This window comes from Sipha flava, unplaced genomic scaffold (assembly GCF_003268045.1).
Source record: "Sipha flava isolate LNK unplaced genomic scaffold, YSA_version1 169_pilon_pilon, whole genome shotgun sequence".
Taxonomy (NCBI): Eukaryota; Metazoa; Arthropoda; class Insecta; order Hemiptera; family Aphididae; genus Sipha; species Sipha flava.
The window spans coordinates 458,684-477,329 of record NW_020271881.1 but is presented as its reverse complement, the minus strand read 5'-3'; the positions used below and the strand labels follow the sequence as shown (position 1 = coordinate 477,329).

Genomic DNA, 18,646 nt, shown 5'->3' with positions numbered 1-18,646 from the left:
GTAAATTAAAAAATACATAGTTATCAACCTTGTCATGACGTGAAGAAATCATAACGTAGTTATGTGGCGACGATATAGATTCATCAAAAATAATTCCGTGACAATTCAAATTAAATAACGATTGAATTATTAATAATTGTTATGTGTCGAACCACGCATACCTGAAATGGATCGTCTTCGTTGACAATATGTAAACTGATATTTCACGTTAGTTGAGTAATTTGTTCAAAAAAAAAAAAAAATGCTTGTCTAAACTTAACAATTTTTGGTTCAACAGTATGCGATATTCTCATTTTTATTTTTCATAATAATTGCGTACCTACAGATGTTTCCATTTTAACACGAAATATTTCCAAACGAAACTACTACATTTCAATCAGCCTGCAAAGGTACAATACCTCCAACCATTTGATGATTTGTTCTTTACTAATCACTGTAATTGTTTTCATATTTTTTGTTATAATACATATAATGGTAATTGATATAACATTAGATAACTTAAGTGATGTAATATCAAATTATTAATAATAAATATAAATAAAACATCAAAGTTACAGAAATTTAAGGTTATATATCAACATAATTATTATTTAAGATATGCATTGTTCTAAAAAAAGAATCATTCTTAGACACCTGTCCTTAAACGAGTAGAGATTTAGAGCATTTATGATTGGTTTATAAACATGTTAAAATGTTGAGGGTGATCAATATTTAGTAGGAAGTCAACAAAGTTGAAGAAACGATTCTGCACACGTTCAACTAATTTTATTTCAATTTGAAAATGAGGATTCCAAACGATCAAGCCATTGTCAAAAATTGAACATATATGAGCTGAATAGAGAGTTAAGCACAGTGTGCTGAGGTAAAATTATAAGTGACGACATAGAAATCCAAGAAGTCATTAGGCCGTACTACTAATTACACTATAATGAATAAATCGTTTTAAAACCATTGTTTTTTTTTTTTTTTTTTGTAACAAATTTTATACTTGTCAGTTTAAAGAAGTTAAATATAATTTTTGTATAAATGAACAATTTTTATTTGTACGACAGGAGTTTTTTTTATTATTAATAACATAATAATATATATATATATATGTATAATACTATATTATACTTATTATTTCTGAAATTATCCATTTTAAATAAATCCAATTCTATAATATTTATCCAATATCAATTTTTTTTTTTTTGCATATCTCTATAAGTTGAAAAACATCCTTTAGACTATGAACTATATTATTAGTAGTAAAATCCTAAACTGTAATAATAAATAAATAATGAATAACAAATTGTTACAATGAAAATTATAGGGAGTTCAGGCTTATAATTAGTTTGCGCTGGCATTCTGCATAAAACTGTATGGCATACTGTATAACTGTATCGATCAGTGTACCCTTGGAACTAATTTTTTCCCATTTGATAAGAACTATTTTACGAAGCTTACCCCAATATATTCCTATGTCCAGAAATGTACCTCAGAACTCTCCGATATTATAGTTGTATCTGTATAACAAGAGCATAACGTTATACGTCTGATGTGGTGAAAACAATATTTGTGATTTTTTTCGAAACATTTATCATCGCTTTCAGGACAACATCTTTACCGACCGGCTTTTTTTCTCTTTCCCCAATACACAAATGTAAGTTAAAATTATATTGAAATTTCAAACCCGTTGTTATTTCGTTGATTTCCTATTAGAAATTAAGTCTTTAGCTCTAATAGTCAAGCTGATTACTTATAAATGTAATTATAATAGTCATTGTTTTCAATCGGTACCGAACACGATGCTTTTGAACACAATGTTAAACTATAAACTATAAAGTGGCGGATCCAGAGGAGCAGTTTGGAAGGTTAGCTGATCCGTACTTTTTTCTCATTATTATCTGGTCTTTATTTTAATTTTTTACATAACTTTATAAAAATATCGAACACTTTATTTTATTAGAAACTAAATAGTTTCAACTATAGTTATAATGATTTGAAAATATTTTCCATAGATTCTCATCGATTTCTTTGAAAAGATATTTATTTATTTGTATAAAAATATTTATATAATTTATATAAATAACTATTACAAAATATACAATAATCACTGATACTGCTGCCTGGTATAATACGTATCATGTTTAGCTATTTATATTTAGATGAATTCGTCAACCCATTAACATTTTTTTTCATAATCTACGTTGATTATTATTATAAGTACGAGTCATATGTTTATATATCATCACCTATTATCTATTACCTATCATTAGATATATTAAAAGTGTTCAATTAAATTAAGTACATATTGTTATATTAACATATACTCTTACACACGATCATAGTCGCAATAAGTTCAATAATGCACCTAAAATGTTATACATAATTTTATGAGTTGTTTTTATGACTTATGTTTACTGATTTACCAATCTTAGTTCTGCATTCGTCATTTATTGAGTCTGGGTGTCTTAAATTCATGATGTCTTGAACTCATATAATTCGCTTCTTTTTGGTTCAATTATCGAATCTTAGATGAATAAAATAAAATTTTTGGTGGAGCAAGACGTTTTGTAAAATTAAAATAAAAAGTGTTTGATGGCAATCAGAATATTCTGTCGTTTCTTAAACCGTATACTAAATATAAATTATCTACGGCATATAATTCTTTTGAAGAAAATAATCCATCCACTTTTTCTACTCTTGGTTTGCATTTAAAATAAATAGAATTGTTAAAAAACATTTTTTTGTCTTAACAAAAAAAATTAGTATTAAACATATTTTTATAAAAATACGTTGTTAAATATATTTTTAACGTTTTAAATGTTTAAAACGTGCAATAGTTCTTGTTTTAAATATACCTACCTTTTTTTTTCTTTTTTTTCTCTAATGAAAAATGAAGAAAAATATTGTTATATCTGTTATTGTAACTATAGACATTTATTGTTATACCTACATTTTATAATTTTTTTCTATTTGTATAAAATATTTTATAATTATGCCATGAACCATCTAAGAAATAACAAAAATATTAGATGTAAAATTATTAATTGTATAAATGTGTATTTTTGCACTACAATATTTAGTTACAAGATTGTTCAAATAGTATAGATAAGTTATTGTTGATTGAAAAACAATCGAAATGCAATGTATAACATCAATAATCAATAATCAGGTAGTTATTAATCACTTATTGTTGTGAAAAATAATTTATATTACCGATATATGAAGCAAATAAGTAAATCGTTACTTGCCAGCAAATCGAGCAAATTTGTATTACATAGAATATACGAGTAGATGGTTGACGCTACACGACATAGCCTCTTTTGGATTAGACTGATCCACAGTAATAAAATCCTGGGCTCGCCATTACGACTATAACACATAAGCTGTTGGAAATGGACAGTAAGAATTATAACAACGAAAACTTGGACATTCGTGTGGCGCACGGATCGATTAAGGGCATTTGGCATATTTTTTGAAAACGTATAGGTTAAGGATACGGTGATATTACTCGACCTCGACCCTGCACAAAAAAGTATAACACATACACACAAATTTTGTACACTTAATGTCAGATGTACGCTTTTATCGTGTAACTTAGGCGTGCGACAATGACAAATGCGCTCGGATGAAAAAAAAAATAAGAAACACATGGGATAATATTACGCCTTACCCGTGAGAGTTATCGAAAACGGTATTTACCTATATAGTGGAAATCCGTAAAGTTTCTAGCACTGTTGCCGTGCATGTTATAAGAGAAAACGTCGAATTTATTATGTTAATGAAGATAGTTATATTTTGTTTCCATTAAAAATTTAAAAATGTATTCAATTATTAGAAATATATCAGATTGCTCATTTCAGCATATCATAAGATTCCATTAGATAAAAATTATTTTAATAATTCGTTTGTAAACATAATTATTATACGCAGTGCCTAATTTGGGGGAGGGACTGAGTACCCCGACTAAATTATCAGATAGTTTAGCGTATTCCTACTATTTTGTCAAAAAAAGACGCATGAGACGGTACTTTATTTAAGTTAAGTTTTTAAAAAAAATTAATATTTTTAAATGTTGAAATTAATAAATCTTTAAATTTTCAAAATGTTTAGATGTATAAGTTTTTGATACAGTGATACATGATAAATGATAATAATCAAATATCAACATCGACAATTTTTGTTGTCATATACAATCGCGTAACTATTGTCATTACATAGAACGCATGTTGTTTATTATTATTACTTTTTTTTTGTCATAATTATAATTCTATATTGGTTCTTCTTTAGACAAAAAACATACACATTATAATTATATTTTGATTTTATGGTTGAAACTTTGATGTTAAGTATAATTAATTATATATTATGCGTTGGTTTGCGGTAAAATGTCTAAGGGTGTCATAAGGGGGTGAACATGGTTACATTCAATTTTTAATTAAATAGGGACCCCCAAGACCCGATTGTGCAACAATATTTATGGGCATCGAATACCGAAGTTCTTATGATTTCCAATGAAAACAATTACAAAATGGACTGGTGTCCGCGCTCTAAACATTTTGCACCCTTGGCGATTGCCCGTGTCACCAACCCCTAGCTACAGGCCGTACCGCCCGCAAGACACTGTGCTCGTGTGCCGCAGTCCTTTTTCTCTGGGCGTACCAAGACGTTCGTGTATTAAACAATATAAATAATGGGTCTGTTCTTGTTTTGTTTATTATCGACGGCCGAATCCCCGACGTTTCCCGACGTATCGATTTTTTCCGCCAACGCGAATTTCGAGTGTTCGATGCGTGTGTAATCCGCGTTTTTATTGTACCCGTACCTATACGTACATAATGTGCTGCAACCTCTTAACATTAACATACGACTATGTTTATTTCCACTGTTTTCATTCCGTCGTCGAAAGCATTATAATTATTTCAAAAACCACCACGCGTGTAGGCGTCGTTAGCGAAAAACACGTAAAATAACAATTACCACGAGTTGAAGTTATTATCAACGACTGCGAACGCCGCATAGTAATAAACCAGGTCACTGGCTCAAAACTGACTAGATTAAACATATGTTTCAATTTTAATTATTCTCTATGTTCGTTTTTTGGTGTGATAGACCTTGGTGGGGCAACAACTAGACATTTAATTTTTTTTAAAAAATTTTCAGCTGATGAAAAACAGATAACCCTTTTTTTTTTTTTATGGAATTTTATGATAAACGATATCCTAAGGGTCCTAAAGGGTGATAAATAATTTGTTTTTGTATCTGTATATGTTCCTATGACACGGTGAATCATTTTTCAGCTGATTGTACATCTAACTTTACGTTAATTAACTATTTCGAATCGTTAAACTCAAGATATTGCCGTTCACAGTGAATCTCACCAATTTCGTTATAGTTTGGAATATTTTAATTTACCGCTCTTTTTATATAAAGCGCTAGTGTAATTATTTTTTTGGTGTGGTAAAAACATTACAAAAACATCGAGTCATTTCAACATATTTACAACCAAGAAGATCGAGGCAATGATTTAATAATCACCTGGTAGAGCCTATCTTTATTCAAAAATAATTAAATAGTTGTTAACTCCAATATCCGGTGTGTAACTCCGTTTATGTCCGTTATTGTAGTTAAAGTTTACCCACGATCAAGTAATTTTAAATGGTTTTACCGCTCTTGAGATCTGACAAAAAGAAACTTACAAATAACTGAATTTATATTTTACATAATACATAAAAAACTGGGTATATAATAATTGCAAATCTTGAACTTAAAACCATTATTTACATTTTCTCTTCTACGTACACTCATAATAATTATATAATATTTTCTTAACAAGATCGTGAATATCTTTTTAATTAATTCTTACGTGATTCAAAATAAAGATAACAATTTATTCATTTATTTGTTATCGTTGATAAATGTGTCTGGATTAATAATTATAATAAATTCAAATGTAACACTTCTTGATTATATAATAAAAAAGTATTGTTAAAATAATTAACTAAATAATTCTAATTATATCGACGTGAATTATAAAATTGAAAAAAAAAGTTCTTGCTTTGAGTACCTAAGATATTATGTGAAAAAAATATGACTATTTTTAATTTAAAAACCATCATCGACTATAAAAATGCACTCTGGGTAAATTATATAATAATAATCCAAACAAGGAACTTATTTATTAATTTTATAATTTATAAACATTGTGCAGTTTTCAAATAATTATTTATACAATTAATAAAAAATGGTTAATATTTTAAGAATATTTTTGATTATGAATTATTTTGTTATATTTTAGTTTTTATTTGGTGAAACAATATACATTACGAGACACTTATCTATTAAAAATATATGTGCTTAATGAAAATCTATTTCCTAGTTTGAAACACTCGTTCTTCTGATTTAAACTTGGTGCAGTGACAGCATGACAACTGTAGAGTAAGTACGTTTTTTGCGCTAAATACCTACGTATACGTTTGGAGCAGAAACGTAACATTATCTTAGTAACTTAACCTAACTACATAAACGATATGTGTACATAAAAACATTACAGTGTTACGTTTTAATGGACTTTAAAAGTTTTTAATTATATCAACGTGACGTTGCGACGCAATTAGTTTTTGACGTTGGGTATGCTTGTATGTTATATATATATATATATATATATATACACACACACAGTGAGCACGACCACATGGACCAGACCACAATATGAATGTTGTTATCGTTATAAAATAAGTAGTTGCGGACTTAAATTGTAACAATACGCCTCCTCCATATAAATATCACCCCAGTCCCACCTTATTGAAATTTTTTTAAATTTTCTCCATCAATTTTTAGTATGAAATTTATATAAATTTGTGTGGTTATTCATATTATTTAAGTACGATTTTGGTTTTCTGTTATCGAACAAAAGCCATAGGTAGGGTTGGGGTGACGTCAAGAGAAATGTCCGTGTTTTTGATTTTTTTGTGGTTTTATTTTTTATGGGTCGCATTTAATTTGAAATAATCATATATATTTTTATCAAAATAAATTTATCTGTCGTATCTGTACGATAGACAATATTTCATAATCATTAATGTTACAACACATGTAAATACTTCCACTGAACATAACAATTTACATTGGATTTGTTAATAATTATTACTATTATGTAAAGATGAGGTTTATTTTCTCTACATCAGCGGTTCTCAAACTGTGGTACGCGTACCATTAATGGTACGTGAAAGGTCGGTGGTAGAACGGAACTTAAAAATTCAATATTATCTCATATATTAATTTAAAAAATACTAATAAATTTGTATTAATAAATAAATAATAATTTTATTTTAGTATTTTACTGTCTTTTTATTTAAAATAAATGTATTTAACTATGTGAAATTTGTATGGTTCCATTTTTAATCGTTAATGGTACGTGACTTATTGATAATATACTCAAATGGTACGCGAAAAAAAAAAAGTTTGAGAACCACTGCTCTACATTGTGATAATTATATATGTATAGAAAATGTAGGGCTCTATGTTTGAATGGTAAATATTATATTAGATATTAAGAAAAGAACAAATTCAAGACAAAAGACTTACAAATTTTTTTTAATATTCCTGTACAATGACATAACAGTGTTCTACATTAAAAGTTCTTGAATTTGTTCTTTTCTCAATATCTAATATAATGTTTACCATACGTTCATACATAGAACATACCTTATATTTTTTATACACATATAATTATCACAATGTAGAGAAAATAAACCTAGTTTCTATTTTAAATAAAAGACAAGAGTTTTTAATCTTTTTTTATTAATAATTATTATCTTTCATCTAAAGTAATATACTGATATAAAATATTCTAAATTCTTAATTATAAATAAAATGACTCTTATCATACTTATTTATATACTTAAAATAAAAAAACTGTAAATATTTAAAAATGTTTTTGACTACAAACCCGGATAAAAGTTGACTACGCATTTAAGTGAAGTTTCAAATATAATTTAATGTCCTCCAAACTGAAAAATAACAGTTAATTATTAAATACTATATTAAAAGTTTATATTTCATAATTAGCGAGTGAGCCTATAGTTCAACAAATTTATGCTTAAATAAATGTAAACTATATTGGAAACTGTAATGTTATATGTTTATGTGTGCACTATTTTTCAGATTTAAAATATACTAATTCGACTACTAAATTAGTAATAATATTTAACCGACAGTTGATAATTCAAAACATTTAAACTATTTCGAGATCTAGAGGACAACTGTATAGTTCGTTTATTTTATTCATAATCAAAATTATTCGATTATTCCATTATTTTACTCATGTTCAAAATTATTTGATTACTCGATTATTTTTATCATAATAGAAATACCTCGATTGCTTTCATAATTGATGTCCATCACTAATTATTAACGTAATTATAAAAGTAGACGATACTTCGTTAAAACGGCAATGCCCTGTGAATGTGGTATGAAACAAGTAAATGCAATTATCCGCTTTAGCACAACCTAAAACCTATAACAAGCGATTATAGTTAATGTTGCGTTTAGAAAAACATACTTGTAATACGTGGCACGGAACCAGGCTCGTATTCAAAAATTTGATACCCCCGGGAAATTTATGACCCCCCCCAAAAAAAAAAATAAATAAATAAATAAAATAAAATAAAATAAATAGTAATTGTAACACTTATTATTTCGTCCATAATCGAGATTCTTTAATATTATAATATAACTCATAAATAAAAATCATTTAATACTTTTTTTAATTAATAAATTATAATACAATTTTTTTTAATTTACAAATTATAACATAATAAAACATACTATTTTCTTTTTTTTTTCATTAGATACATCAATTTTAAAATTAATTTTACTAAAATATTTTGCCGCCTCTGAAACTTGACGCTCCTGTGCCACCCGTGTCCCCCTAAATACGGGCCTGCACGGAACACAACTTCAATTGGGCAATTATTTTTTTGGATTTCAGATGTATTATATCTGAGTTTATTTATTTAATTTAACCCGCCGAAATCGGTATACACATTGGTATAAGAGTTAAAATAAAAACAAAAAACCCAAAATAAATTTTTATAGTACCCAAGAGCAATATATAATATTATTTCTCGAAAGAGAGCCAACCTTTTCATATTACGCTGTTGTGTACATCGATAACGCGTTTATCAAGTACACATTTTCGTAATGTTATGTTGAACGTACTTTAACATATACGAACAAGACTGTTACAGTAATTACTAATGTTGTATCGCTCGCGTAGATGAATACCGTCCTTCTGTAATGTTCGGTATTGAAAAAGCGAGATACGAACGGTAAAAATAAATTAACGAATAATTTTTCACTGAAAACGAATGATCGGTAGTGAGATTTAAATTTATTATCCACTTGTAAATATCTGTTAAGCTATACGTAGGTATTCACAATTTGTTTCATTCTTGCGGCTTCGAAAACGTAAACAATCCCAGTGCACAACCAAGTAATAATGTCTTTGGTCACGACGACGTTTCGAATTAACAAAAAAGTTTTGTGCAATAATAAGTTTTGTGCAATAATAATAACAACAACAACCATACAATTCTACCAACAATTACATATTATTCGATATAGGGTATTATTGTGTACATATTCATAGTAGAGTTTCACGAAAATCATGATATTTAACTACTTTGGCCACGCGTAGGGTGGTAAATCCATCGATTGAGGTTAGGTTTTCTCTCTCTCTCTCTCTCTCTCTCTCTCTCTCTCTTTTTCTCTCTCTTTTTCTTTCTCTCTCTCTCGCCGAGTGCTTTGTAGAGGTCATTGGGGACCGATGGGGCGAACTATACCGAAGTATAAGCTATGTATACGGTACACTGTGTAAGGGTTACAACGTAGAACAACTTGTGTAAAATAACACTTTTCGAAACATTGATTTTTTTTTCTTTCTTTTTTTGTTCCTAATAAAACGTATACGCGTTATACGGATACCCTTTCGAGGAGTGCATTTTCAGTGGTATCTTAAGTAACCCACTATACGTGTATTTTAATCTTGTCACCGACCGGGTTGATAACGTGCTGCATTGGGTATAAACTTATTGTCTTACATTTTTTCAGCTCCCATGCCAGAAAAATTCAAAAAAATACGAGGTGCTAAACCCAAAGGAGTGGCAAATCGAAACCGAGGTCTGAAATGGATTCGTCAGAACGCGGTGGAAGGCGTAGTGTACTTCGCCGATGACGATAACACCTACGATGTTAGGCTATTCAATGAGGTTGGATATTTTGTTTTATTTTTTACTTAAGTTACGAACTATTAAATGACTAAATATATTTGATGTATTAAATATATTTTAAACGTATTGATATTATATTTTAATCGTTTGCTTTTGTTTTTGTGCGTCTACACGTGTAACATTCTTAACAGAGAATAAACTAGTTTAATCATACCTTATATACTATTTATTTTATTGTGATTATTTTGAGGGTTAAACAGTAACAGAAAATAATTACATGTACTCATAAATATATATAAAAAAACATAGATTAAAAATAACTTAATAAATACAAATAAAAAAAAAAGAAGCGATATTCATGGACGTATGTAATTTGTGCCAAAAACAACCCCCCTCCAAAAAAATATATATGTAATTTGCGCCACATCTAAAAATTAATTTTGATAATTTGTGCTACTTTTTAAAGTTGTAATTTGCGCCGTACAAAACTAAATAAAAGGACATTAAGTAATCTGCTCCATTGTGTACCTACAAAAAATTAAATTTACGTCATTTTTCACCTTATTAAAATTGTAATTTGCGCCACTTTAAAATAACTTTTAAAAAATTATTTTTTTAACAGATTAACATATTATACTTTTAACCATTCCATTGACCAATCAAGTTCATTTTAATAGAAAATCAGTAATATTATAATTAAAAATGGTCAAATGGGGCTCAAAATTAGGGTGAGATACATCAATGAATGAATGTTATTGCTGTATTAGTCTTTAAAACTTGGAACCAATATACCAACAAAAAAAATTAATCGGAAAAACAAAAAATAGTTTTTCGATTAATTTTCTCTAAATAAATGATTAGCCATTTATTAATAAAATAGATTAAACTTTTAATGTTCTAACCTTTTGAAAAAAAAGCATCTAAAATATAGAAAAATCGAAAATTTTAATTGCCTATAAACAACATAAATTTCATTAAATATTTAGTAACCATTAAATGCCTTAAAAATACTAATATAAGTCTCAGTAAATATTTTGAGCCTTTAAAATTAATATTTATAGGATAATAATTAAATAACTAATATAGTTTAAAAGGTATTTGTTGAAATATCCGAATTCATTCTAATTTCATTATAATACACAAAATATTTTTGTAACTTTCCCATTATATTATTATTATTATGATTTTTTTTTTTTTGCTAAAAAGACAATTTTACAAAAACTGAAAATTTTAAACATTTTTTATCACAAAAATTTAGCGGAATTTCGAAATATTTAATGTTCATTCAAAATTAAATATTCAAACTTTTTTAAAAGTATTTTTTTTTTTTTTTTTAATTAAGCATGATTTTATATCATCAATCAGTCATAGATATGTTTGAGAAATGTTGTATTCAATTTATTTTATCGGCGTTTTCAAAAAAAATCTAATAACCCATATCATTTTTAATAATCGTAAGTAGCAAAAAAAAAAAAAAAAAATTACTTTTAATTTGTAGTAATGTACTTACATATATTTATTAAAATACCCATAAGTAGTTCATAAAAATCTTTTAAAAATCATACCATATATAGCGAACAGTATTATAAGCATTCAGTATAATTGTAAAGTCCCTACGATTATTACTTTTTGAGTTAAGATGAAAACCCAAGTTCGATTCGGTCGAAAATCGGTATAACATAAATGTTAGTAGTTTTTATACTTTTTCATCAGTTTTTTGCAATTATTAAGTAAAATATTGGAAAATTCGTGAAATAACTCTCTTCAAAGTATTAAATAGACAACATTTTCCATCGGAAGTCTCTTATTGTCATAATTGGAGGAATCCTTCCTCGGGAGTAAGTAGAAATCTTTTACACAATAATACAAAAAAAAAATAACACTAGTATAACACACTTCATGGTAAAACCAATGCCTTCTTCGTTCTATTCAAAATCTAAAATTTGAAAAATTAACAATTAATGAAAATATTTTTTCACAAATTCATAAAAAATTAAATTTTATAATATACCATGTCTAGCAGTGGCGATCTCAGGAATTTTCAATGGAGGGGCTCTGAAAATTTAAAAGAATACAAAAGTGGGGGGCTCTGCCCCCCACACCCCCCATAGTCATAATAATAACAAATTTTGTACTGTTTTAAAAAACCAAATTATCACAAATTGTCACCAAATCGATAAATTGATAGCACGGTCGTGTCATAGAACATGTTCTATGGTCGTGCTCTAATCCAACTTGATAACCGTGATACTGGTAACTAATGACGTATAAACCACTAAATTATAATCAATAAAATCAATAATCAATTATTATTAAACTATTGGAATAATTTTAAAAAAAATACGGCTAATGGGGGGGGGGGGTCAAACCCCATGAACCCCCCCCCCCCGTGAGTACGCCACTAATGTCTAGGTACAAACACAAATGTATAAAAATATATATTTCATAGATAAAATAAAATTTACTTTAATACTTTTAATAAATATAAAGGTCCTCGTTCGGTGGACATTGAAAAAGTCACTAAATATTTTACAAAACGTAAAGAAAAAAATAATTATACTAATATTTTTTAAAAACAAAACGATTTTAAATAATTAATATTAGGATTTTTTAATAATAATCTTTTGCTAACATGGAATTAATTTGTTTACCTCATACTATAATATAATCTTTAATTTTATAAATACTTCACACGTTCAGATTGTTCGTAATCCGAAAATATTATTTAATTCCATTTGTGCGTAAAGTTAATACTAACTGTAAAAATAATTAAACGTACACCATATTAATATGTAAATATGTTATGGTTTTAAATTATATTTTTTCCTTCTCATTGTTATGTATTATGTGCACGCAGATGCGCAACACACAGAAAGTGTCCATGTGGCCTGTAGGTCTGTGCACGAAGACTGGCCTGAGCACGCCAATCGTGAAGAACGGAAAATTGATCGGATTCTACGATGGTTGGATTGCAGGTAGAAAGTTTCCAGTCGATATGGCCGGATTTGCGATTAGCGTTAAATTCCTACAAGAAGTAAGTCAACATTTTCATAAAATCGTATAGGCACCTACCCACACTGTAGGTAAATAATTACACGAACGGCTATCGTGTTTTTTATTCAATAGTTTTTGTCCGTTCAAATTAAAAATTAAAAATGATACCATGCCGTTCGCGTTCCACGGTTTATGTTTGCGCACTATTTTCAAATTCTGTCAACGACACAGTAGATCTTATATTTATTATGTAATCACAATTATATTTTCAAACCGTTCTTTATAATACAATAGCCATCGAGATTATTCTACGAAATTCACAATAATAATGAAATATTAATTATTATTATTTATTTGTTTCAATGAAACATTTAATGTTATTTGCAAAATGTTGAAAGTGTTAATTAGCCATACCGTATACTGTTAAATATCTGGATGTGATCGATTTGAACGATCGATTCTGTTCTTCTTAAGTTCACTGTTATAAAAGTTATAACTCCATCGACCTGATTCACAGATTTGATATTCAGTATTTAGATGTCAGTTATTTGTCAATTACGAAGAAATCGAATAATCGCTCGAATTAAAATGTTTAAGTTTTAAGAGTTGTTGCTCTTTTTATAATGTAGTTAGTACACGTGGTAGGAGTGCGTATAATAGCCGATAATATATCAACTGATTCGTATTCTAGCCGAAAAATAAATGATCCTACTCGTAATTTGTCCGAACCGTATTTTAGCTGAATCGTATTTGAACCGATAATATTTTGTCCAAACCGTATTTGAGCCGGTAGTATTTTAGCCGACACTCCTAAAATATGTTATCTCCTACTATCTTATACCGTATTACTGATTAGGTTATAGATAAGGATATAACATGATCTAAGATGTTTTGGCACTATTAATTCCCTCCTTACCTAGTTTGAGTAATAGTAAAATTAAATTTTTTAGTAAGTTTAAATAAAATTTAATTAGGTATTTTGTACTATAACTTTAAACTTTATTACCTGATTATATAATATTGTAATAAAATTATTAACTTATAAAATTGTAGATTGTTAATGTGTATTAAAATATAAATTAAATAAAAATAATTTTCAGTTTGGCACCCCAGTCGCCCATAGCTTTCGCCGGTTCTGACTAGTACCTATCTGACTATCATAACATAGTATCTATAACCGTGGTATAAACTATTACCACAGTATGATATTATCATGGTCAAATGACAAATACCGTCGGCTGAAATATGTGTCGGCTACAATATTTTCGGCTATTTTAAAGCTCCTCCACGTGGTTTTGCTCCATTGCACTTTCGTTCTTATTGACAAATTTCATAATAAAGTTGACACGTGTTTTTCCCCTACGGTTCACTGCACGAAAATAATTAACATTCTACTATATAATATACCCACTAACAGGGCGTCGCTAAGAGGGGAGGCAGGACCATTTTCCCCCAGGCCTCAATTTAAGAAAATTTAAGAGGGCCCCCTTAAAGCTCTGATCCATTAGAGATTGTAGATATTAATGTAAAAGGAATGAATTTTTAAAATATTTTTCTTTATGAAATATTAATTAATTTTATTTAATTAACTTAAATTAAAATATAAGCGTTATTAAACTGACTTAAATGTTACATTTTCAGTTGCTCTAATTTTTAAATATTATAACTTTATTATAGTTATTGACGGAGTGTAAAGATTGACATAATTGTATTCAAATTTACCTAGAAATTCCATATCGCAATAATCCACCTGATACCATCCAAGTTCTTATTTCCTTTGATTGTTTATCAATTATCTAGACACCCCCCCCCCCCCCCCCGTAATTTACCAAATATTTAAAAATTTATTAAAATTTAAGTTAAATTTCATGAACTTCCACCGAGGTTATTTTATTATATAAGTAATTGCGATCGCGGATAAGATTACAGATTTATATACTATTGTATTATCCAACAAAGTGAAAATTATGAAAATCATGTAAAATTATACAAAACATGTGTGAAAAACGGTTTGGTTAGATTAGTTAGATTCTTATGAGAATCTATTCCGAGTGTTATCAGTTCAGCCGTTTTACCGATCGTGTTGGTTTTAATATTCGAACTCCATACTTATGATATTATACTGTATTATTACTAACAGTGTTATCTGATACAAAATCGGTTGATTATTTACTAGTCTTAGTACTGTCTTGATAATCAATGCACGTCTTCAACAACGGATATTAAACGAAATGTACTATATACCCACTTAAGATTTTCGGGTTTGAAGTAGCAGCCTTTTATTATGTTAGGTTTGTATCCAGTTTTCAGGGTTTGCTGCGCTAAAACTATCGAGATCGAACACAAACCAGCACCTAGTAAATCGATGATAAAACATCAACTTTGTACTGCGAAATTCCGAGGCGGTGAATTAGGGAAATATATATAGCTTATAAAATAGCACCAAGACAAACACTACTACTTTTCAATATATATACTTGTAAAATACATACACAGAGAGATTTGTATTGTTTTTATTTGATTTCCACTTACGGGTTTGTAGTGCTAAAAATGAATTTAAAGACCGGCAAGTAATATAATAATATTATAATATGCTAACACTCGACGGGGTTTCATTTCACTTTCTGCACACTTTTTGTATTCTAAACATTGTTCATCCGGGTTGTCAGATAATCCTTTTGTTCTCTTGTTGTCCTTTCAGACTTTTCGAGAAAACTCCTCATCGCATTAAAGAAAAACCACCCTGAACTTTCCAGCTCAAATACATATAAACATATATATATATAGGTGTGTGTGTGTGTGTGTAGCGTAAGCGTTCTAATACTATACAATATATCACGTATGATTAACAATAAAGCTCTACTCGTATCCGTTTGACATGTTTGTTATTTTTTAAGTTCACGAAAACTTTGTTTACAATATGATTTCCACGTATTACTGTAAAACCCATTACTTTATCGATTTCATGAGACATTGACATTTGAGAGTCTATTTGTTTTATTTTTATTATTTTATTACTACAAATAACTAATGTAGAATGCTTACCGTATTTTCAGCGACCCAACGCTCAAATGCCTTATAAACCGGGATTCGAAGAAGACGGATTTTTGAGAACATTGGCTCCTTTCGAACCGCATGAAATCGAATTAAAAGCAGACAATTGCACCAAAGTAAGCGCGCTGTTACCGACCGAAACCTAAAATAATCGTATTGTATCTCCATAGCCGCATCAACGTACATATACCATCGACACAACTCACACATCACCCGATACTATTTTTTAATTCCGTGACGTTTTAATAACAGTTTACTATAGTTCAGACGACAGCGCTTGATAAAAATGCAAACACGAGCGTATTATACGGCTAGTCATTTTCACTATTTTTTTTTTTTTCTTATAAATATTAGTTATAATTTATTTATTAATTTATTAATTTATTGATGTAACTTGAGTTAATCTCTCATCATAAAATATAACCGGAAAGTAAATAGAAATAAAAAAATGAACGAATAATATATTATATCCAATCAAACAACAACGGTAATTATTTATACAAAAAAAAAAAAAAAAACTCATTAGAATTAAATTTATCACATAATTTCGGATGGTTAACATAAATTATTTTGAGAATAAAATTCAATAAACAAATAATAAAACAAATTAATAACACCATTATATATACTATGAATAAATGGTGAACTAACGCAGAATATACTGAACAGAGTAATTCAATTCTAGTTATTGATTAAGATAGTAACGAGTTCACGAAAACTTTGATATACAATTCTAACTTTTTCGTCCACACTACCACTTCTGATTCTAATCTTGCTGAATGAAGTTTTTGAATGGACTTCCCTTGAATTTGGTTCTGGAGCTCGTTAATGTAGTGACAATTTATTAGGTAGTAAGTACAATACATGCTACTGTTGTAATTTAAAAGGGTTTTTAAAGTATATTTTTGATGTTTGGAATAAATCGTAATAATTTAAATGAAAATACACCGAACAAAATATTTGGACGGAAAAACAACTGTGTTAATTGACCTACAGTAGTGACAATATTGATCTATTAACAAAAGTTATAGACTTTTACTATCAATTTATAATAATGTCACTTTGGTTATTTTTTCACTTGTATTACACGATAACTAAATAATTTATTAAATTTTTTTTTCTAAAACGCGTCTCACGACCAGTTGTGCGTATCTTGTATATGATAATAGTGATACATGATGACAGTGTCGAGTAAACTCGTGTGAATTAAACAATTACAGTCTTACGTTTTTTTTCCAAATAACCATTTATAATAGTATAAATATAGGTATATCCCATAATGTTTCTATGCAGTATTTAACAAACATTTGATGTATAATTTTTTTTTTTTTTACTTAAACTTCGACTAATTAATTTTTTCATGAAGTCTACTCATACAATATTTTACTGTTAACGAAGTAATAAAACATCGTAATTTATTGGCAACATTATTAATAAAACACTGAAAAAAAGCTTAGATTACACGTAGATCACACAACGAACTATGCATTATGTACGACTAGACTGATAAAAATAGTTAGTAGGAGGAAAATACAACTTTTCGGAGAGAATATCAATCTGGTGGCAATTATATTAACACGTTGCGTGTGTTGTACTCCGTGATTGGTGTACATATGTACGTGGTGTATTACGTGAGCGTATATTGGTCGTGACGACAGATGGACAGAATGATAAATCATCAGAAATCCTATCAATGTGACATGTATAAAAACGAACACGTTCATTTATTATTTACAGATATTAGTGTGGCACACGCAGACGAAGAAGAACGAGCCATCGTTGAAAGTAGACAAAGAGAAGTACAAGAACACCAACGTACTTAAACTGAAGGATATCATAGTCTGACACATTTCGACTGCCATGGCCGCCGCAGGATATTCACTGGGAACAGAATTTTTCATGTTACATATTATTATTATTGCGGACACGCGTCCATTTGATCGTCCTCGATAGTGGTCTTAAGCAAAAAAAAAAAAAAATAAAATATAAAAAAGGGATTTGCTCAATCATGTGGTTTTTTATCTTTATTATTTATCTTTTTTTTTTCGAATGTTTTACGTTCCTTTTCATTGTTTGCTTTTCGCGATCCATGTTGGTACATAACGATTATGCTTTTAATGAAATAATATTATTTATAAATAACTATTATATCGTTGAAGAAATGCTTATTTTTATTTTTGTTAATCGTTTTTGCCGTCTTGAAACTAGTCAATAGCGTTTCCTCGAAATTGAGGGATCGTAAGTTTATTATTTGAATTACTTTTTAATTATTTTTATTATCATAATTATTATTATTATTATTATTATTATTATTATTATTATTACTATTATTATATATGTATGTGTTTCTAAGACACTGTTCCCGCATACTTAAATTCATG

General features: G+C 28.4%; 1 protein-coding gene across 1 annotated transcript in view; it reads left to right on the top strand.

The window, feature by feature from the left end:
- Positions 1-18,271, top strand: part of LOC112679832 (galactosylgalactosylxylosylprotein 3-beta-glucuronosyltransferase P) — a 68,165-nt gene extending 49,894 nt beyond the window's left edge. The window contains exons 3-6 of the mRNA XM_025549756.1: positions 10,099-10,256; positions 13,075-13,251; positions 16,268-16,381; positions 18,003-18,271. Coding sequence (XP_025405541.1) covers positions 10,099-10,256; positions 13,075-13,251; positions 16,268-16,381; positions 18,003-18,110 — 557 coding nt within the window. The 3' untranslated portion in view covers positions 18,111-18,271. The remainder of the gene's footprint in view (positions 1-10,098; positions 10,257-13,074; positions 13,252-16,267; positions 16,382-18,002) is intronic.
- The last annotated feature ends 375 nt before the right edge of the window (positions 18,272-18,646 follow it).